General features: G+C 39.5%; 1 protein-coding gene across 1 annotated transcript in view; it reads right to left on the reverse strand.

Moving 5' to 3' along the window:
• The window catches only part of Dhc1 (Dynein heavy chain 1), a 313,825-nt gene that overhangs the window by 229,360 nt on the left and 64,490 nt on the right, over window positions 1-19,975 (reverse strand). Inside the window, exons 17-22 of the mRNA XM_070102646.1 lie at window positions 19,654-19,833; window positions 13,635-13,836; window positions 13,130-13,365; window positions 12,021-12,169; window positions 4,522-4,654; window positions 3,633-3,871 (exon numbers count right to left, since the gene is read on the reverse strand). Of these exons, the coding sequence (XP_069958747.1) occupies window positions 3,633-3,871; window positions 4,522-4,654; window positions 12,021-12,169; window positions 13,130-13,365; window positions 13,635-13,836; window positions 19,654-19,833 (1,139 nt within the window). The remainder of the gene's footprint in view (window positions 1-3,632; window positions 3,872-4,521; window positions 4,655-12,020; window positions 12,170-13,129; window positions 13,366-13,634; window positions 13,837-19,653; window positions 19,834-19,975) is intronic.

Raw genomic sequence — 19,975 nt, forward strand, 5'->3', positions numbered from 1 at the left:
GATTTGTCAGTTAAAAACAGAGTAGGGGAGTTAGTAGATGGGGAGATGGAGGTATTAGGTAGATGGCGAGAATATTTTGAGGAACTTTTAAATGTTGAGGAAGAAAGGGAGGCGGTAATTTCTTGCACTGGCCAGGGAGGTATACCATCTTTTAGGAGTGAAGAAGAGCAGAATGTAAGTGTTGGGGAGGTACGTGAGGCATTACGTAGAATGAAAGGGGGTAAAGCAGCTGGAACTGATGGGATCATGACAGAAATGTTAAAAGCAGGGGGGGATATAGTGTTGGAGTGGTTGGTACTTTAGTTTAATAAATGTATGAAAGAGGGGAAGGTACCTAGGGATTGGCAGAGAGCATGTATAGTCCCTTTATATAAAGGGAAGGGGGATAAAAGACATTGTAAAAATTATAGAGGAATACGTTTACTGAGTATTCCAGGAAAAGTGTACGGTAGGGTCATAATTGAAAGAATTAGAGGTAAGGCAAAATGTAGGATTGCGGATGAGCAAGGAGGTTTCAGAGTGGGTAGGGGATGTGTAGATCAAGTGTTTACATTGAAGCATATATGTGAACAGTATTTAGATAAAGGTAGGGAAGTTTTTATTGCATTTATGGATTTAGAAAAGGCATATGATAGAGTGGATAGGGGAGCAATGTGGCAGATGTTGCAAGTATATGGAATAGGTGGCAAGTTACTAAATGCTGTAAAGAGTTTTTATGAGGATAGTGAGGCTCAGGTTAGGGTGTGTAGAAGAGAGGGAGATTACTTACCAGTAAAAGTAGATCTTAGACAGGGATGTGTAATGTCACCATGGTTGTTTAATATATTTATAGATGGGGTTGTAAAATAAGTAAATGCTAGGGTGTTCGGGAGAGGGGTGGGATTAAATTATGGGGAATCAAATACAAAATGGGAATTGACACAGTTACTTTTTGCTGATGATACTGTGCTTATGGGAGATTCTAAAGAAAAATTGCAAAGGTTAGTGGACGAGTTTGGGAGTGTGTGTAAAGATAGAAAGTTGAAAGTGAACATTGAAAAGAGTAAGGCGATGAGGGTATCAAATGGTTTAGATAAAGAAAAATTGGATATCAAATTGGGGAGGAGGAGGAGTATGGAAGAAGGAATGTTTTCAGATACTTGGGAGTTGACGTGTCGGCGGATGGATTTATGAAGGATGAGGTTAATCATAGAATTGATGAGGGAAAAAAGGTGAGTGGTGCGTTGAGGTATATGTGGAGTCAAAAAACGTTATCTATAGAGGCAAAGAAGGGAATGTATGAAAGTATAGTAGTACCAACACTCTTATATGGGTGTGAAGCTTGGGCTGTGAATGTAGCAGCGAGGAGGCGGTTGGAGGCAGTGATGTCCTGTCTAAGGGCAATGTGTGGTGTAAATATTATGCAGAGTGTGGAAATTAGGAGAAGGTGTGGAGTTAATAAAAGTATTAGTCAGAGGGCTGAAGAGGGTTTGTTGAGGTGGTTTGGTTATTTAGAGAAAATGGATAAAAGTAGAATGACAGGGAGAGCATTTAAATCTGTAGGAGAAGGAAGGCGGGGTAGGGGTCGTCCTTGAAAAGGTTGGTAGGAAGGGGTAAGGGAGGTTTTGTGGGCGAGGGGCTTGGACTTCCAGCAGGCGTTCGTGAGCGTGTTCGATAGGTGTGAATGGAGACGAATGGTATTTGGGACCTGACGATCTGTTGGAGTGTGAGCAGGGTAATATTTAGTGAAGGGATTCAGGGAAATCGATTATTTTTATATAGCTGGACTTGAGTCCTGGAAATGGGAAGTACAATGCCTGCACTCTAAAGGAGGGGTTTGGGATATTAGCAGTTTGGAGGGACATGTTGTGTATCTTTAAACGTACATGCTTCTAAACTGTTGTGTTCTGAGCACCTCTGCAAAAACAGTGATTTATGTGTGAGTGAGGTGAAAGTGTTAAATAATGATGAAAGTATTTTCTTTTTGGGGATTTTCTTTCTTTTTTGGGTCACCCTGCCTCAGTGGGAGACGGCCGACTTGTTAATATATATATATATATATATATATATATATATATATATATATATATATATATATATATACTCGAACCTACGAACCTTGGAACAAGGTACGCAGTGCTATACCATTCTTACCACACTGGACAATACCTTGGCGCCTAGCACACTGCTAGACGTTGATCCAAGGCAGCCAGCTTTCAGGGAGAAGGTTTACAGCTTTTCATCTCATCACCTGCATGCATCGACCAACTAGAGATTTTAACAATGCAAGGAAATCGCAAGAGCAGGCGAAATTTACACAAACTGAAAGCTGGCTGCCTTGGATCAACGTCTAGCATTGTGCTAGGCGCCAAGGTATTGTCCAGTGTGGTGAGAATGGTATAGCACTGGGTACCTTGTTCCAAGGTTCGTAGGTTCGAGTCTCCTTCGGCCAGAGATCAGTGTGTGTGTATATTTCGCCTGCTCTTGCGAATTCCTTGTATATATATATATATATATATATATATATATATATATATATATATATATATATATATATATATATATATATATATATATATATTTCAACAAGTCGGCCGTCTCCCACCGAGGCAGGGTGACCCAAAGAAAAAGAAAATCCCCAAAAAGAAAATACTTTCATCATCATTCAACACTTTCACCTCACTCACACATAATCACTGATTTTGCAGAGGTACCCATAATATAACAGTTTAGATGTATATACATATAAAAATACACATTATATATCTCCAAACCACCAATATCACAAACCCCTCCTTTAGAGTGCAGGCATTGTACTTCCCATTTCCAGGATTCAAGTCCGGTTATATAAAATAACCAGTTTCCCTGAATCCCTTCACTAAACATTACCCTGCTCTCACACCAACAGATCGTCAGGTCCCAAATACCATTTGTCTCCATTCGCTCCTATCTAACACGCTCACGCACGCCTGCTGGAAGTCCAAGCCCCTCGCCCACAACACCTTCTTTACCCCCTCCCTCCAACCTCCTGTAGTATGCTATAGAAACTTTATATTCTTATACAAGCTCACACATGCGCTCTCTTTCCCTCACTCACATATAAATACTTTTAGGTTCAACAGTTCCAAGTGTAAATAAATAAATACTGTACATTACACACAAACAAGTGCACTTGACTCGACACTTGAGAGAACTTTTTTCTCTAAAAGGTTTCCAAGGCTAAAAAAAATAAGAGGATCTAACAACTCATCTTGGAGAAAACTAAGTTTCCTCATGAGTTAGAGAACACACAGAAGGAACATATGCAAATGAGAATGTTGATTTTTCAATATTTGCTAATTCAAGCATCTTTTATGTGTTTAGTCGGTCACTGTTATATTGAGATACTGTAATTATTGTTAGCTTAAATTAACTTGATCTCAATTTACCTGAGATATAATATTAACAAAATATATGACCATAGAGAATATTATCTCAAGGTAACAGTGACAATATAAATAAGTTATATTTAAGTTATATTTTATTACAATCATTTCAGTTTAGAACATTTCAAAACCCTTCCAGTGCTTCTTAATTTTCTAACTTGTATATTTTTTAAATCGTTATCTTCAAATTTTTGTAACTCTCAATAACAGTCACAAATAACAACTGACCTGTTCTGAAACTCCATGAGCTCATTATTGATCTCCTCTATATTGACCTCGCCCCAAGGGATGTCATAGTAGGAGGTCACACGGTCAATGACATCATTGTAGAGCTTGTAAAGCTTCTGCAAAAGATTGAGCTCTTTGCGGATCTGCCCCAGCTCTGGGAACTCTGAGCGTGGCAGACGGAAGAGCTCCTCCCCCACAGAATAACTAGAATGCTTCCTCCACAGAGTGTCGAATCGATTCTGTAAACACCAGTCATGATGATATATGTCATGAAACCACACTTAAGATAATTCATGTCATGACACTACAATCACTAAGTCAACTTCACTGTTTGAGAAATTGTTACTCTTTCAGGAATTATTTTGTGAGGTGTCTCTCTCTTTCTAACAGTTAATCAATCTTCTGAAACTGACACCTATACCTATACTATATATGAAACCTATACTATATACAAAAGTGAGTGAAAAAAATGGCAAAAGTGAACAAGAGCGTATTGTGGCATTGGCAGTAGGCCTATGCAATACTTCACAACAAAAGTTGGATATATCAGTAGAGTGCTGTTACCTAAAGCAGTGGGAACAAAAGCTAGTGTTTCCCTGTTTTAGTCCATTGCGCAGTCTGTCAGCCTGAACTGGGAGACTTCTGTAGGGCAATTAGGATACTATCGTCAGGCATTCCAACAAGGGTTCATCAGCTTCCAGAGTTTCAGAGGATTCCTTCCAGCATATCTGGAGTTACTATTACTTGGAAAATGCCATCTGTAGGATGGCCTGTCTCATACACAGGAGAAATGCAATTTTTATAAAGAAATCTCCATTATCACAGAGCAGGAGCAAGAAGATACAGAAGGTGCCAATAAGTATCAGGTAGAGTAAAAGTTGCAACAAACCTGGGAGATGATGAGCCTGTCTGAGGCATCGCGGGGATGAAGACCAGGAACCATGGGACCAGTGGCACGGTAGTCATGCACGAACTTATTACAGTCCTTCTTGAATTGTGCCACATTGTGGATCAGCTCATTCCTGTCAACAGTTATAATACATAGACCATGTGACAGGTCAGTTGTGGAATGGCCTTGTTACTGCTTACTGTTTTCATCTACTGATAACTGCAATATATTTGTTTTAATAATTGATGCATTGTGACAATAAAGAAAATCTTATCTGCATGTTCCCCCCAAAAACAGAATCATTTACAAAAGCGATGGAAGATTTTGAAAAGTGAAAAGTGAATTGTAAATGTGAAATACGTGTAAATTAATTACCTATTCAATTATGTAATTAGGAGTGTTTTTGAAACGTTATGGTTTATATAAGGCAGATGAAGAACACAAAGGAACCTTAGAAACACGTCTGTTATGTCACTCACTAAAATGACCAGATAAATTTTCTTTTAATTTAATTTATGTATGTTATTATATAGTTAACTGTGAAATTATTTTTTCTGACAGTGGCTGCTATGTCATATTTCTAACAGTTTATGATGTTCATATATCAACTGCTGAAAGTGAAATTGTCCAAAAGTAGCTTGGAAATAATTTACGTTATTTACGTATCAATTGCAAAATATCATTGAAATCAAGAAACAGTCAGAAGTAACATATAAAACACATTATGATATATATGAGTGAGCTGCTTTTCACCTGGATGTAGCATAAGAGGTAATTTCATTTGTTGTGTCAATATCTTAAAATGTCTGTTTTGAAAGTGAAGTTTGTTTACATTTGACTATTTCGTGACAGCAATTCAGTTGATATGCTTTAAAATACATGTGCTCCACTTTGCGTGTAAAACTGGATAAATCTATTCTGCTTCAAGTTTAACACAAGAGTAAACGTTCTCTGCATTTCTTGAAACATTGGATAAATGTACGCTACTTTACCTATAACACTGGATAAATATACTCTACTCTTCCTATAACACTATTCTTCGTGTAACACTGGATAAATGTACGTTACTCCTCCTGTAACACAAGGTATATATAATGTATTGCTTATATAACTCAGAGAATATGTTCACAATTTTTCATGAAACACTCGACAAATGTACTAAACTTCTCATATAATACTAGAGAAATGGTACTCTGCTCTTTCTGCAGCACTAAATTAATCTTCTCCACTATCCTCTAACACTAATATATGTACCCTTACTTTTTCACATAATAAATATACACACAACAGTGGTCACGAGAGGCTTCTACCTGTCCTGAGCTCTCTTGGGGATTTAGTGTGAAGGGTTACACAACACTATGCCTTGTTCTGTAGTGTTTTAGAATCAGAGTTCAAAGCGTTGAAGGAGGAAGTTCCACTTTTCAAGAAGAAAATTCGCCAGGATGAGTATAACAATTAATGTGAAGTGGTTGGGGTTAGTGAAAGGAAACAGGTTACCAGCAGCTATACGCAAGTTGGCAGCAGTGACAAGTGGCAAGTGGTTGCCAGTAAAGGAAGAAACATCAAAGTGAGGAAGGTTGCATGAGCAGATTTGAAGATATGAAATCGCTTTTCTGTTCCCCAAAATGAATATACTTCAATGATCAGTTAGGATAAAGGTACCACCAACCCCTCTGCTAATAAAAGAAAGAATATCCATGTGGTCAGTGACTCACCAGTAAAATATATTGACCATACTTTATGTAAAAATAAATAGGAAGGTGTAACAGAGGGACTCTTTCCCAGGAGCTGGTGTTGGTGACATAGTCGACAGGTTGGATAATATGTCACGAATTGGGAACAAGCGTCAGTGCTGGTGGAAATAATATTGGGAAGGGCAGGAGACAAGGGCTGCTACTTAAGTAATGGACAGCTACAGATCTTAGTACGTCAAAACGTCAATCAAACGTAGCATCTTGCTTAAAAGAAGAGTGGGCAGTGAATGGGTACCTAGGGCAATTGGTATAAATTTCTGACTATGCAATTACTGCAAAGAACTTGCAGTCCAATTCATAGGCAATGGATAAAATTTCTGTGGCAACCATGATATGTATGCAAGGGAACGGATACTCCTCTCTGAGGTAGGAGTGGCAGTGTTAGTCAACTCTGTCGAGAAGGCCGTTGCTGAGTTAGTTGTCTAGAATTTTAAACTCATAGAAGACAGAGGTAAGGGTGTGTGTGGGAAGCAAACAGATAGTAGCACAAGGGAAGAAAACAGCAAAAAATTACCAAAATACCTCAGGGAAGTATTCAAGAGACATTGTTCATCACATATTTACTAATAAATGCAAAGGAATTGATTATCAAACAAAGACAGTAGAGGGCAGCGAGTGACTAACTACATTAGGTCTACTATACTAATAGCAGGACCGTAAGAAATAGGATAGATGAACTAAGATTAATTGCATGTGCAAAAAGCATAGACATTATTGCTACAACAGACCTGGTTCAACCTGAAAGATAGAGAAATGCCTTCTGAATGAAACGAATAAGACTGTAAATTATAAACATCAATGGTGTCAACAGAGAGGGACTTGAAAAGCTAATCCTCGGTGGGATTTACAGTCCTCTAATCCTTGATAAGGAAAGTTATTAATTTTTTAGGGTGAAATTACTAAGGCATATAGGTTGGAAAATGTTATATTAATAAGAGATTTTAACTTTAGCCAAAATGATTCGAGCAATTTGACAGGAAATCTTGAGTGAAGTGACTTTCTTGATGCGATCAAGAATTACTTTTAAGAACAGTTTGTGATAGAACCAACTAAAAGAAGTAACCTGCTTGACTTGGTTCTTGCCAATAAGGAATCACTAATTAACAATTTTTAGGTGAATGATGAGCTTAGGGAAAGCGTTCACAAATCACTTAGCTTCAATAAATCATGGAATTACCTTATTAACTGCAATCAGGTCATGGTCCCTGATATTTCTGGTGCCTATTTTATGGAGCTGAGAGATTATCTGGGTGAGGGGTCAACTGGTGTGACTTGACAAGTCATTATCCTCCTACCTAGGTGGAGATGGTTGCCAACATGACATTTTTCACGGCATAGTTCAGACTCCTCAGGCAACATATATTCTAAATAGGAAAATTAGATAAAATAAATAACCCTAAAAGCATATCTGAAGTATACCTGGAGAGGGTTTCGGGGGTCAACGCCCAAGCGGCCCGGTCTGAGACCAGGCCTCGTGGTGGATCAGGGTTTGATCAACCAGGTTGCTACTGCTTGGCCACACACACAAACTGACTTACGAACCACAGCCCGGCTGGTCGTACTGACTTTAGGTGCCTGTCTAGCGCCTTCTTGAAGACAGCCAGGGATCTGTTGGTAATCCCCCTTATGTATGCTGGGATTCAGTAGAGCAATCTTGGGCCGCCCTGACACTTTGTGTTGTGTCTCAGTGTACTCGTGGAGCCCCTGCTTTTCATTGAAGGAATGATGCATCTCCTGCCAAGACTTTTGCTCAGACCACTGTGTAGTATACCTGGTGTTACTTGTCACTGGTATAACCCGCGCATTGACAGCTGACATTAGTCAGTTCAGGTGTCAGTTTCGAGCATCTGAGCCCCTTGTACAGAAAGCCCTTATTATTTGCCGCTCGTAGATGCCCTGCTGAATCCGTTCCACTTCACCACCTGACCGTCAGAGCAGTTATATGTAAAGAACCAGTCTGAGGATGCTTAGACTAACCTCTGCTATAACTCCAACTGTCGAGTGAATAGTTTCAGTGAGCAGCCTGCACAAAGATGATGTCACTTTGACTGATAGCCCGCTTACTGCAGTCTGGTGTATGATGTTATGGCTTCCAGATGTTTCGCCGAGTCGTCTCTGCCACGACTCACTCCACACTCGCCATCAGTGACAGCCCAGCAACAGTACCAATCGAGAAATGTCCTCCTGAGTCACTTGCCAGAAAAAATCCTGCTCAGTTGCCAAGTACTGACGAAGCCTCACTAGAGGGCACCAGCAGGTTGTGCCCCAGGATGACTGAACCCTGCAGCAACTACTGTGACGACTGCTTCACTGTTCCAGAGGAGACTGTACCCTGTTACGTCACAGCTCAACAGCAGCGATGTCTCTTGTGTTGCAGTATCTGTCCAGACGCAGGAAGGCGTGCAGTGATGCCCATCAGTGCTCACTACCTTGGACCATGATAGCACACCTCACCTTTTTTTTCTTCCCTCTCTGTAGGGAGTTATTTTTTTCCATGTCCACATATGTATATACATGTTTTTATTCTGTGTTCTGTTCCCTGTTCCTGCGAGAGACTGAGTTTTTTTTTTCAGCCAGTCATAGGCGACGGCTACCATGTGGTATGTGGCCGAGCGAAATGTAGACTGCAAGCCAACATGCCTAGCTCCCATAGCTTCCCACCAGAGAGTAGACCTCTCATTGGGCATACCACTTTAACCCGTGTCAACCTGCCCCTCTCTCATTCGACGCCAACTCAGCCTAGAGTCAACAAGTCTACTCCTGTCTCCCTCGTGGGCATGGCCCCTCGGGGTTAGGGCACTTAACACGCTGCCTGTTTACCCACGATATCGTAAATAAAGTAAGAAGCCTCCGAAGCCTTATCATTACTCCCCGCTACCAAGAATGACGCAATTAACTCTATTAATATTCGGTAGTTCTGAGTAAATAAGCGGCTGTGTGACATACAAGCTACCCTCCCTTGTTGCCTGTTTAGTCTGTCACATCTGAATAGGTTATAACCTAGGTTCCATATTTAGTTGCCAAAATGATCCTCTATATGGGTCTCTGTGAAAGCTACATTTGACGCCTTGAGCAGACACTTGACATAAGGAATTTTACTGAATTTTACTGCTTTAGACCCTGTATGTTTACAAAGACAAATGTCGTTATATTGAGGGAATTTAGGGGGGTTTTATTTGCTGGCTTAAATATCTGTTCTTCTGGAATGGAAGCCAATGACTGTGCCTCTGCTCTAGAAGTCTTTTCAGTTGGTGTAAGATTTCCGTCATGTCTTGACAGTCTTTTTTCCTTCATGGCCCTAAAAAAATACTCTTTCTCTGGAGAGCTTATGGCTCGCCTCCTTTATTTCCCATAGTCTGGCTGGTCTGTGTCTTCCCGTGCCCTTTACATGATGTGCCTGGCAGCATACGTTGTAGCATTTTCTTTCAGGGAGTGACGAGTGACACATTCCGGTGTGAAATAAGTTACAGGAAGGGGAGTTGCATCCTCTTGTTGTCATGTGGGTGCGGCATTTTTTTTAGGATGATCAAAAGTGTATGTCTCACCTGTTCTACCAGATATACCATGCTTGCAGATACCCAAGGCATAAAATTTGTATTGATTAGAATTTTGTTTCCTAAGATTTTTTTGTGGCTGCGTTTGCTACTGGTGCATTCTTTCTGTTTCTCCTCTACCTACCACCCCTGTATGGACCTCGGTGCTTCCACTAGTTTTTACTTGTAATGTGTCAACACTATTTCGTGAGGCATCATCTCGTTATGTTCCACCTCCAGCAGTATTGCTATTTTGCACTTCTGTAAATTAAATAACGTTGCCTTTACTTGTTTCATCACCAGGGCCACTATCTCCATTTGGTGCATTGTCCTCCAGGACAACACTAGCGCCCTCTGGAGCACTGTCTTCCAGGACAGCCCCATCCAACCTACCCATTTTATTTTCCCAGCTGTCATACCAGGCTGACATGTCTTTCAAGAAGGATATTTTATTGGTGTTCTTCTCTTTTAATATAGATGTAATTTCCTCATACAGATTAGGGAGAAGACTTGCCCTCTTAAGAGCTCCTCAAGTCAACTCACTGTCGGTGAAACAGGAATGTGCATAATTTTTCAGTGCTTGCTTCCTTTAATTTTTTATGCAGGAAGATATTAGTGAAATTCCAGAAATAAAAAAATACGTAAGTCAGAACAAAAATATGTTATGTACGATCAAAGTCACTAGTGACATGGTTGTCAAATATAAATTAAAAACCAACAAAAAAATCAACAGACCCTATGGTGGAACTAAGGAGAAACTTAGCAAATCATAAGCAAGATTTTTCAACATTTTACTGCAGACTGGTATACTGCCAAATAAGTGGAAAATGACAAATGCCTTTATTGTGGGGAGAATTTATGGAATCAATAGCCATCGAGGCTATTAGAGGCCACCTTGAAAAACATAATTTAGTCACTGAATCTGAGCACGGTTTTACAAAGGGGCGTTCGTGCATTATGAATTTGCTATTTTTTTTTCTCTAAGGTATTTGAGGGTAGACCATTGTCATGAATGTGATATTGTGTACATGGATTTGAGTAAGACTTACGACAGAGTTCCTCACAGAAGATTGTTGAGGAAGGTAGAATTATGCAGAATAAGAGGGAAAATTTATTCCTGGATTGAGGTGTGGTTGACAGACAGGGAAGAGAGAGTTTGCATAAGTGGGAGGAAATCAAATTGGTGACGTGCCACAAGCGGTGTTTTACACGGGTCAGTGTTGGGTCCTCTATTCTTCATAAAATCCATAAACTACATGTCGATAATTGTTTGCCAGTGACACTAAAATAAGCAGTAAGATTAATTCTGATGAGGACACCAGAGTGCTACAGGAAGATCTGGATAAGTTGATGCAATTAGCGGCAAATTCAGTTTAACGAAGACAATTGTAAAGTTTTAAGCCAGGGGAAGAAAATAACCGTGGAGCTTATAAACATAATAATATAAGTCTTAATCAAATGTGATTGTTTAGGAGTTCTGGTTAGCAGTTATCTAAAGCCAATACAACAGTGCATAAGAGTTCACAAAAAAAAAAAAATAAATAAAAATCTTGGCTTCATATCTATACATATAAATAATACGAGTTCTTAGGTTATTCTTCAATTTTATGTCGTTATTATGGGTTTATTTAGATTATGCTGCACACTTCTGGTCACCGTATTACAGAATGGACATAACTGAGCTGGAAAGCACACATAGAAAGATGACAAAGTTGATCCTATGTTTCAGAAATCTTTCCTACAAGGATAGTCTTAGGGCATTGCATCTGCGCGAAGGTGTAGAATTAGAAAGGATATACTGAGGTGAATAAATGGAAGGGGATGTAAATAACGTGATGTACCCTTCTTCAGAACATCACTCCATCTGAGATCATACATACCCAGGATGACTCGAGTATGGAACACATTCGTACAGCATTATGATGTCAACGAGATAAAGTTAGTTGATCAAATGAAAATGCTGGCCCACAGATGGCTCCAACTTCATCCTATTCTCTACTTGTATGTCTCATAACAATAAAAATGCTTTCAAATGAGCTGATGTAGGTAACATCTCTTAGCTTGCCAATAAAGTTAGGAATCCTTAACCTGTAAATAGCTTGTCATTAAAGCTAGGGATCCTTAACCTAACCTTGTCAAACCCTGTAAAAAAAAAAAAAAAAAAAATCTAACCAGGCCAAGATTCATAGCAATGATTTGTGCCAAGGCATACCTAAAGTAGGGCTGCACACGAGACAGTAGATTCTGCACCTCGACGGCCTGAGCCAAGACTTTCTGCCAGGTGAAACGCAAGTTGTCCACCCTCTCAGCTTCCTCTTGTGTCAGCCCCAGCTCGTATTTCACCAGCAGCCCAAAGGATTCCTTTAGAGAAAATATTCCTTACTACATTCAAGTCTATAGAAGAATGGCAATAATTAACCATTATCGTCACCACAAAAATAATAATAAAAAATAATAATAATAATAATAATAATAATAATAATAATAATAATAATTAATCTAGGGGGTCATCCCAGGAAGGGTTGGAAGGAGAGAGTAAAGAAGGTTTTGAGTACTAGGTACTTGATCATCCCACAGGTTTGTGTGAGCACTTTCAATCTGAGTAGACATTTTTTTTTTTTTTGCTTTTCTTCCTGCTGGAGTGTGAACAAAGTAACATTTATGTAAAGGATTCATGGAAACAGATCAGCTAGCACTCTCAATGAAGGGAGGGGATGATGCAGTCGTGGGGTAAACTGTCTGTGATATGATTTCATTTCTGGAAAAACAGGGACTGAGTGAATAATGGTGAATGCGTTTCCTTTTTTTGGTCATCTTGTCTCGGTGGAAGACGGCCATTGAGGTAAAAAAATAATAAAGCAATAATAATAATAATAATAATAATAATAAAGCAATAATAATGATAATAAATGAATATAAAACAACGTTTTTTGACAAGCTCTTGATTATTTTGGAGACAAAAAAAACTAGAACAAACACTATGTAATGCTAGTACAGTAATTCAGATGCTACAATGTTATCACAAACACTAGTGATATATAAGTATATGATTTATATACTTGTAAATGGTCAGTTGGTAGAGTTGCTCTAGTTAATATTTGCTCTAAAATTTATCACTGTTGTCTCACACATCTGTATTGGAACACAGAGTTCTCATGTCAACTCTAACCTGATCTCCATGACGACAGTAGTCACAGCTATGGGTATAGCTGCATTTTAATTTGTTTATTAAATGAAGGTAATAACAGAATATTGTACTCTATGAACATTAGAAAATTTGAAGGCTTATAATGAGAGCAACAACACGAGTCAGTATCAAACCTCAATTGGGTCAATCGCATCGTCCATATCTAGTTCGAGGTCACGGGTCTTACGGAGAATGTCAATTGCTCCCTTGATGTCATCGAGGTCCTTGAGAGGTCGCTCTAGACGGCGGGAGAGTTCAGTTAATTGGGCGAAGAGTCGCTCCATCTCCTTCATGTAGGTACTCTTCAGGGCCTCCCCATACTTGTTGACCCATAGCGTCGCCTCCACTGTCAGGGCTTTCTTCAGATTGTCTGCGTGAGGCAGACAGTCCACCATTGTAATCACTATGCAGATATTATTTAAAAAAAATCATATTAAATGTCAAGGAGATTCATACCCAATGAATGGAAATGATATTTGAAAATGAAGACGACCAATTGATAATGTGCATAAAAACAAAGATTTTAGATTGAAATGGAATATTTTAAATTATACCTGAATGTTTTAACTTAGAAACTTAGAATTATAAAGAAGATCGAAGGTTGTTCATATGCTGAAACAGGTTAAAATGTCGCCTCACCTGTGTTCACTGCCAGCGCTCCCACCCGGTAGCGGCTGGGCTCATCCTTGATCTGCTTATCCAGGTCAACATAGCTCTTGAGGGTCTTGTCGTAGTCCTGGAGTGACGGGCAGCTGCTAATGAACTCTCTGATTGCCATCTCCTTGTCCACACGCCAGAGATGGTGGTACTTTTCCCAAGTGCTGAAAGTGTTGTACAGCTCCTGTAATGGGGTAATGACAGTTAATATTTCACGAAGACTGTCTTCCTCTGTGAACACTGCAAAAATATCCTGCAATTGTAGAGGAAACCATTGATGACTGTGAAGGCTTACTCAGCCCTGAAACAACTTCAGACAGTATTACCAAGGCTGGCTCCTCCTCAGGAAAATTAATGAATAGAAAAAGAAATAATAATTCACAAAGATAAAACAGCAAAACATGAAATGCATATCCTATTTGAAAGAAAAATGAAAAATGAAATGAAAAAATGACATTTGAACTCAACGCTAATATATATAGATATAGTGATACTGGGGTGTCTGGTGTTGGTGACACTGCGTGTTGTTGAAATCGTAGCCGTTGCTGATGATGTGGGGGGGGGGTCGCAGGTGTTGGTGACAACCCACCGGCTCGTTCTTCACAGAGTCTATAGCCGTGAATAATTAATCCAGATGACAGAAAAGCAGGTTCGTTACCACTGCTATGATGAGGGGTTATGTCCTACGTCGGCGTACATAACAGGTAGGTAGATTCAACATGGGACGTCTCTGGACGTTAGTCCGTCTCTTTCAATTCTTCTCGTTGGTTGGCAGGTGACCCAATCTGTCATTCCAAGCTGGAAAGAGACAGGTTACCCACTGCTTAAGAAATCACTCTCCATGATAAGTACAATACCTAAAAGACGTGGTGATTATTAAGACATTTAACAGAGTAAGACTGAAAGGACTAAGTTTATTATTGGTCAAAAGTGAAGCTTTCAACCAATAAGTCCACTAGAATATGAACAGGCATGTACTTACAGTAGTGCTGGGAGCTGTGAGTTGAGTGATTACTGTTTGACCGGAGCCCCACACGTCACCTTTGGGGGGGGGGGAATGAAGGAAGGGATAGCGGGAGCTAGACTTACCCTACCTTAACAAGCAGCCGGCAATCAAACTATCACTTTCGGGGTGGGGGGAAAAAGGGGGGGGATAGCAGGAGCTAGACTTCCCCTACCTTAACAAGTAGCCGGCAATCAAACTATTGTTACCATATACTTGCTCGATACTCCTATCTGTTGAACTTTTCCCTCACACTCCCCCATACCAAGACTTACAGTCAAGGAGTATAAGAAGAATAGGCGAGGAAAAAGTTCTAACATGTGGAAGTCGCTTAAGGCAGCAAATCTACTGACTGTCACGTCTTAACCAGAGAAATAATTAGATGAACCGTTTCTAAAATGAATTCTTTTCCCAGTAAATAAAATTTAAGTTTGGAAATACTCCACACAAGGGCCAAACATTCCTTTTTCTATGGTGGAGTATCTCGTTTCTGCAGGAGGGAAGTTTTAGATTTAATAAATACACAGGAACTAGGAGAGTGTATTTTGTGCAGCAAGCACCTGACACCAATTGCAAGAACTATACTTCTATGTAACCTGAGAGTACATGCTTGGCCAAAAATAAGTGTGCTTGAGTTTATGCCACGTCTTACGATGAGCCAAGTGTTCGGTCACTGGCAAATCATGAGCCATTTGAAGAACAGTCTCTCGACATGGTTTAGGAACAACCAGGAGGGAATAATCTATCACTGAAGAATGAGATTTAAATACAGATTTATATATGATACCATTAATATATTTGAACTTATGAGATACGTATCTCCCATGGATAACTTTGTTGTTAAAAGCTTGATTATGACAATCCCGAAGCGAAGGGCAATCGCGCTGTAAATTGACAAAGTCATCCTTGGACATAAAATATGGGGAAATAAAAGGACTTATGGTGGGAGAAGAGGAGGTAGGAGAAGCCGGGGTTATGGTCTGAGTCCTAGTCAAGACATTGAGAGTGCCAGAGGCAATACCCTTACTTTCACCCGACGAGTGGACAGGTGATCCTGCTACCTCACTATCGAGAGCAGTATCATCTGTTTCCACCCCCAAATGAACAGTACGAGACAATGCAACTTCCGGTGCGGAATTGTTAAGTTGATTATTTAACTTGCAAGGAAGAAGAGCTGGAAAACTTAGATCCGTGGGTGGTGACGAAAGATCCGCCTCTGAAGGAAGAACGGCACCTTTAATGTTACCCACTATTATAGAACAAGTAATTGGGGCTAGTACCGCATTAGTCCAACCGGTGAACCATTTAGTTTTCAAGTAACAACGTATTGTAGGGAAAGTATTTTCACGACCCAAGTAATCGGAAAGAATAGAGGACACACGAGAGGTTTTAAACTTAAAGTAAGGGAACAGTTTGTCCGAAATTACGATACACGTACATCCAGTGTCACGTAATATGTCTGAGACTTTTATACCATTAACTGCTCCTGAACAGAAGGGTGCTTGGTCATTACCGTCAACAAAACATCTACCAACTTTCTCTATTTTCTTGGAAGGACAATCTGGACGTTTATGTCCGATACCACCACACCGATGACATGTTGGTATAATAGCTGGTGACTTTTTTTCTACTGTAGGCTTCTTAATCTTTGGTTCAGGTGAACCATTGCCCTTAAGGTTCGATCCCTTTAGGTCTTTATAGGAATTGTGAGCCTCAGCATACAAGTCAGCGGCCTCAGCAACTTCATCAGCTTTAATCAGGTTACGTTCTCTAATGAATGTTCGTATCTGGTGAGGAAGAGCTGTCAGGAACTGGTCAGCAACCATGAAGTCTCTAAGAGATTCATAACTGTGATCAATTCCTGAACTCTCTATCCAAAAGTCGAACAAACGAAAGAGTGTTACCTGTAACTGCTGAAAGTTCTGGCCCGGCTGTAAGGTGGCATACCTGAAATCTTTCCTATAAGAATTTGTGGTTTTTTGATATGCTTTAAGGATTGCCTTCTTCAGTAGGTTATAATTACATATGATATCCTGCGACAAAGTTGCATAGATATTCAAAGCTGTACCAGAAAATAACATTCCTAACCTGGTAGCCCAGGTGTCAGCAGGCCATTCACAGAGGGTAGCGGTATTTTCAAACCTGATAATGTATGAAGTAATGTCTTCACCCTCTGTGAAGGGAGGTAAATTAGGTGTTGGAATATGTGCACTGACTGCACGTTGTTCAATTACTCCTTCCTCTAATTGTTGTTGTGTAAAAGTTAACTTTTTATTCTCTAATTCAAGGTGAGCTTTTTCGAGCTCGCGATCTTTTTCTCTCTCTCTTAATTCATGTTCTCTAACTCTTTCCTCACGTTCTAGCTCTCTCCTCACGTTCTAGCTCTCTCCTCACGATCAAGTCTATCACTCTCCTTTTTGTCTTCTCTCTCTTTTTCTAACTGTCTATCTTGATTTTCTCTTTCAATTCTCTCTCTCCTTTTTCTCTTCTCTTTCGATTTTCTCTCTCTCCTTTTCCTCCTGTCTTTTCCTTTCTAACTGTCTCTCTTCTCTCTCAATTCTCTCTTTCAAGTCTTTCTTGGATCTTAGCACTGATGAAAGATTCTAAATTTTTCCCTGTTATTCCTAACTTACTTCCAGCATTCATCCAAAACTGGTATTCCTCCATACTTGCAAGAACTTAAACTACCAGGGGGAAAATGAAACGGGTCTCAAAGAAAATGGAGGGTTCAATTCCTGCTCCGCTCAAACTGTAAATAAACCAGAGGGCTCGATCCCTGCTTCAATTAAACAATATGTATTAATGAAAACGAAGGGTTCTATGCCGGCTCCGAGCAAACAGTAAGTAGAATGGGGTCCCTTGACCATCCAATCTTCTCACCAACAAATCAAGAGTGTCCTACGACAGTTCCCTCGATATAATAAAGAGCTCAATGAAACAAATTATCACTGGAAAATATCGGGTCCCTAGAGTCTAATCCTCCAAAGTGTTTCAAGCTCGAAAAAAGGTGGCAGAATTAACTATTATATCCTGCCTGACTTGACTTACAATAAATTGAGACTATAACAATCACCAAATCTTTTAAATACCTGTACCGTAGTCCTACAATAGAGAATGATTACTCATGGCTGGTGGTAACCGTCTGTGGTATGCGGCGTTGAAGTTCCAATGGTAGATTCGAGATGGAGTTGAATCTTGATTCAGTCGAGTTGATCCTGGCAAAGTCGCCACTTGTGAAGGCTTACTCAGCCCTGTAACAACTTCAGTCAGTATTACCAAGGCTGACTCCTCCTCAGGAAAATTAATGAATAGAAAAAGAAATAATTCACAAAGATAAACACTTTATTATTTATTAAAGCAAACATAAAACAGTGAAACCATGAAAGGTATATCTTATTTGAAAGAAAAATGAAAAATGAAATGAAAAAATGACATTTGAACTCTACGCTAATATATATAGATATAGTGATACTGGGGTGTCTGGTGTTGGTGACACTGCGTGTTGTTGAAATCGTAGCTGTGGCTGATGTAAGGGGGTTGGGGTCGCAGATGTTGGTGACAACCCACCGGCTCGTTCTTCACAGAGTCTATAGCCGTGAATAATTAATCCAGATGACAGAAAAGCAGATTCGTTACCACTGCTATGATGAGGGGTTATGTCCTACGTCGGCGTACATAACAGGTAGGTAGATTCAACATGGGACGTCTCTGGACGTTAGTCCGTCTCCTTCAATTCTTCTCGTTGGTTGGCAGGTGACCCAATCTGTCATTCCAAGCTGGAAAGAGAGACAGGTTACCCACTGCTTAAGAAATCACTCTCCATGATAAGTACAATACCTAAAAGACGTGGTGATTATTAAGACATTTAACAGAGTAAGACTGAAAGGATTAAGTTTATTATTGGTCAAAAGTGAAGCTTTCAACCAATAAGTCCACTAGAATATGAACAGGCATGTACTTACAGTAGTGCTGGGAGCTGTGAGTTGAGTGATTACTGTTTGACCGGAGCCCCACACGTCACCTTTGGGGGGGGGGGATGAAGGAAGGGATAGCGGGAGCTAGACTTACCCTACCTTAACAAGTAGCCGGCAATCAAACTATTGTTACCATATACTTGCTCGATACTCCTATCTGTTGAACTTTTCCCTCACAATGACGTACTGATCCATTTTGGGCCATTTTCAAACAATTGTCCAAGAATTGGAGATAGAAAATATCCCAGGATGGACTAAAACATTAGTTGTAATTCCTTCTCAGTGTTCTGACTCTTATAAAACACAAACGCTTTTTTTACCTCTGAGCCTTGAGTCTGATGCAAAGGTTTGTACAGTCACAGTGACAACGGTTTTGAAGTAATATCAAGTAAGATCAAGTAAGATCAAGTAAGATCAAGTAAGATCAAGTAAGGCCTCTATCACAAATGCTCATAACCTGAATTATCGGAATTTAATGTTTCAGTCAGTTTACTCATATATCTTTCAATAATATAATATACTCTTTTAATTATTAATATAAAAACTGGTGAGATGTTCACTAACCTATAACAAAATAATATATTACTTTTAATGTTTCATTTACAAATGTCTTCAATTAACACAGATGATGATACAAGGCACAAAGAACATTCTCGAAAGAAGTTTAGCCTAAGATCTTTCATCTCAAGGAAATGCATGACAAGAGTAAGCCCAAATGAAATTATAAGTAAAGTTTACATATATTTCTGTCATGAAATGGCTTCCATAAATATTTGTGTATATTTAATATTTAGATAGACCAAAATAACTTACTGAACTGGGAATCTTTTATTAAGATCACAGGAGATAAGAATGACATATATAACACAATCCAAGTTAGAAGATAAGGATTTCACCATCAGACATTAGTTTCTTGGCAGCTGTACTCGCTATTTATCCTCTTCAGAGTGGACTAGAATAATATGTAGGTGTGATTAAAGCTTTTGGTTGATCGGAGAGAACTGGAATGCAGTTCATTACTTACATTTTTGGTTGACTGGAAGGAGTTTGTCATATGACTCATGACTTTGGAGACATCTTTGCTTTCATATACATGAGTGTAGTAGTTCTTGGTCATGGCTGGTACCTCCAGCACCTCCTCCCGTGCCTTCCACGATCTCCGGTTGCCGGACGGGTCTTCACATTTTCTCAAAGGTTCTCCTGTCTGCTCGAAAGATAAAGCAAATGAAGATACGTACCGTAAATTAATGTTCAGCTTTTTTGGTGTAAAGAATGGTGTAATAATAATAGTTTAGATAATATTTTAGAAATTGATTCAGAATTAAAACTGCGATATTCCATACCAT

The sequence above is a fragment of the Cherax quadricarinatus genome, chromosome 82 (assembly GCF_038502225.1).
Source record: "Cherax quadricarinatus isolate ZL_2023a chromosome 82, ASM3850222v1, whole genome shotgun sequence".
Classification (NCBI taxonomy): domain Eukaryota; kingdom Metazoa; phylum Arthropoda; class Malacostraca; order Decapoda; family Parastacidae; genus Cherax; species Cherax quadricarinatus.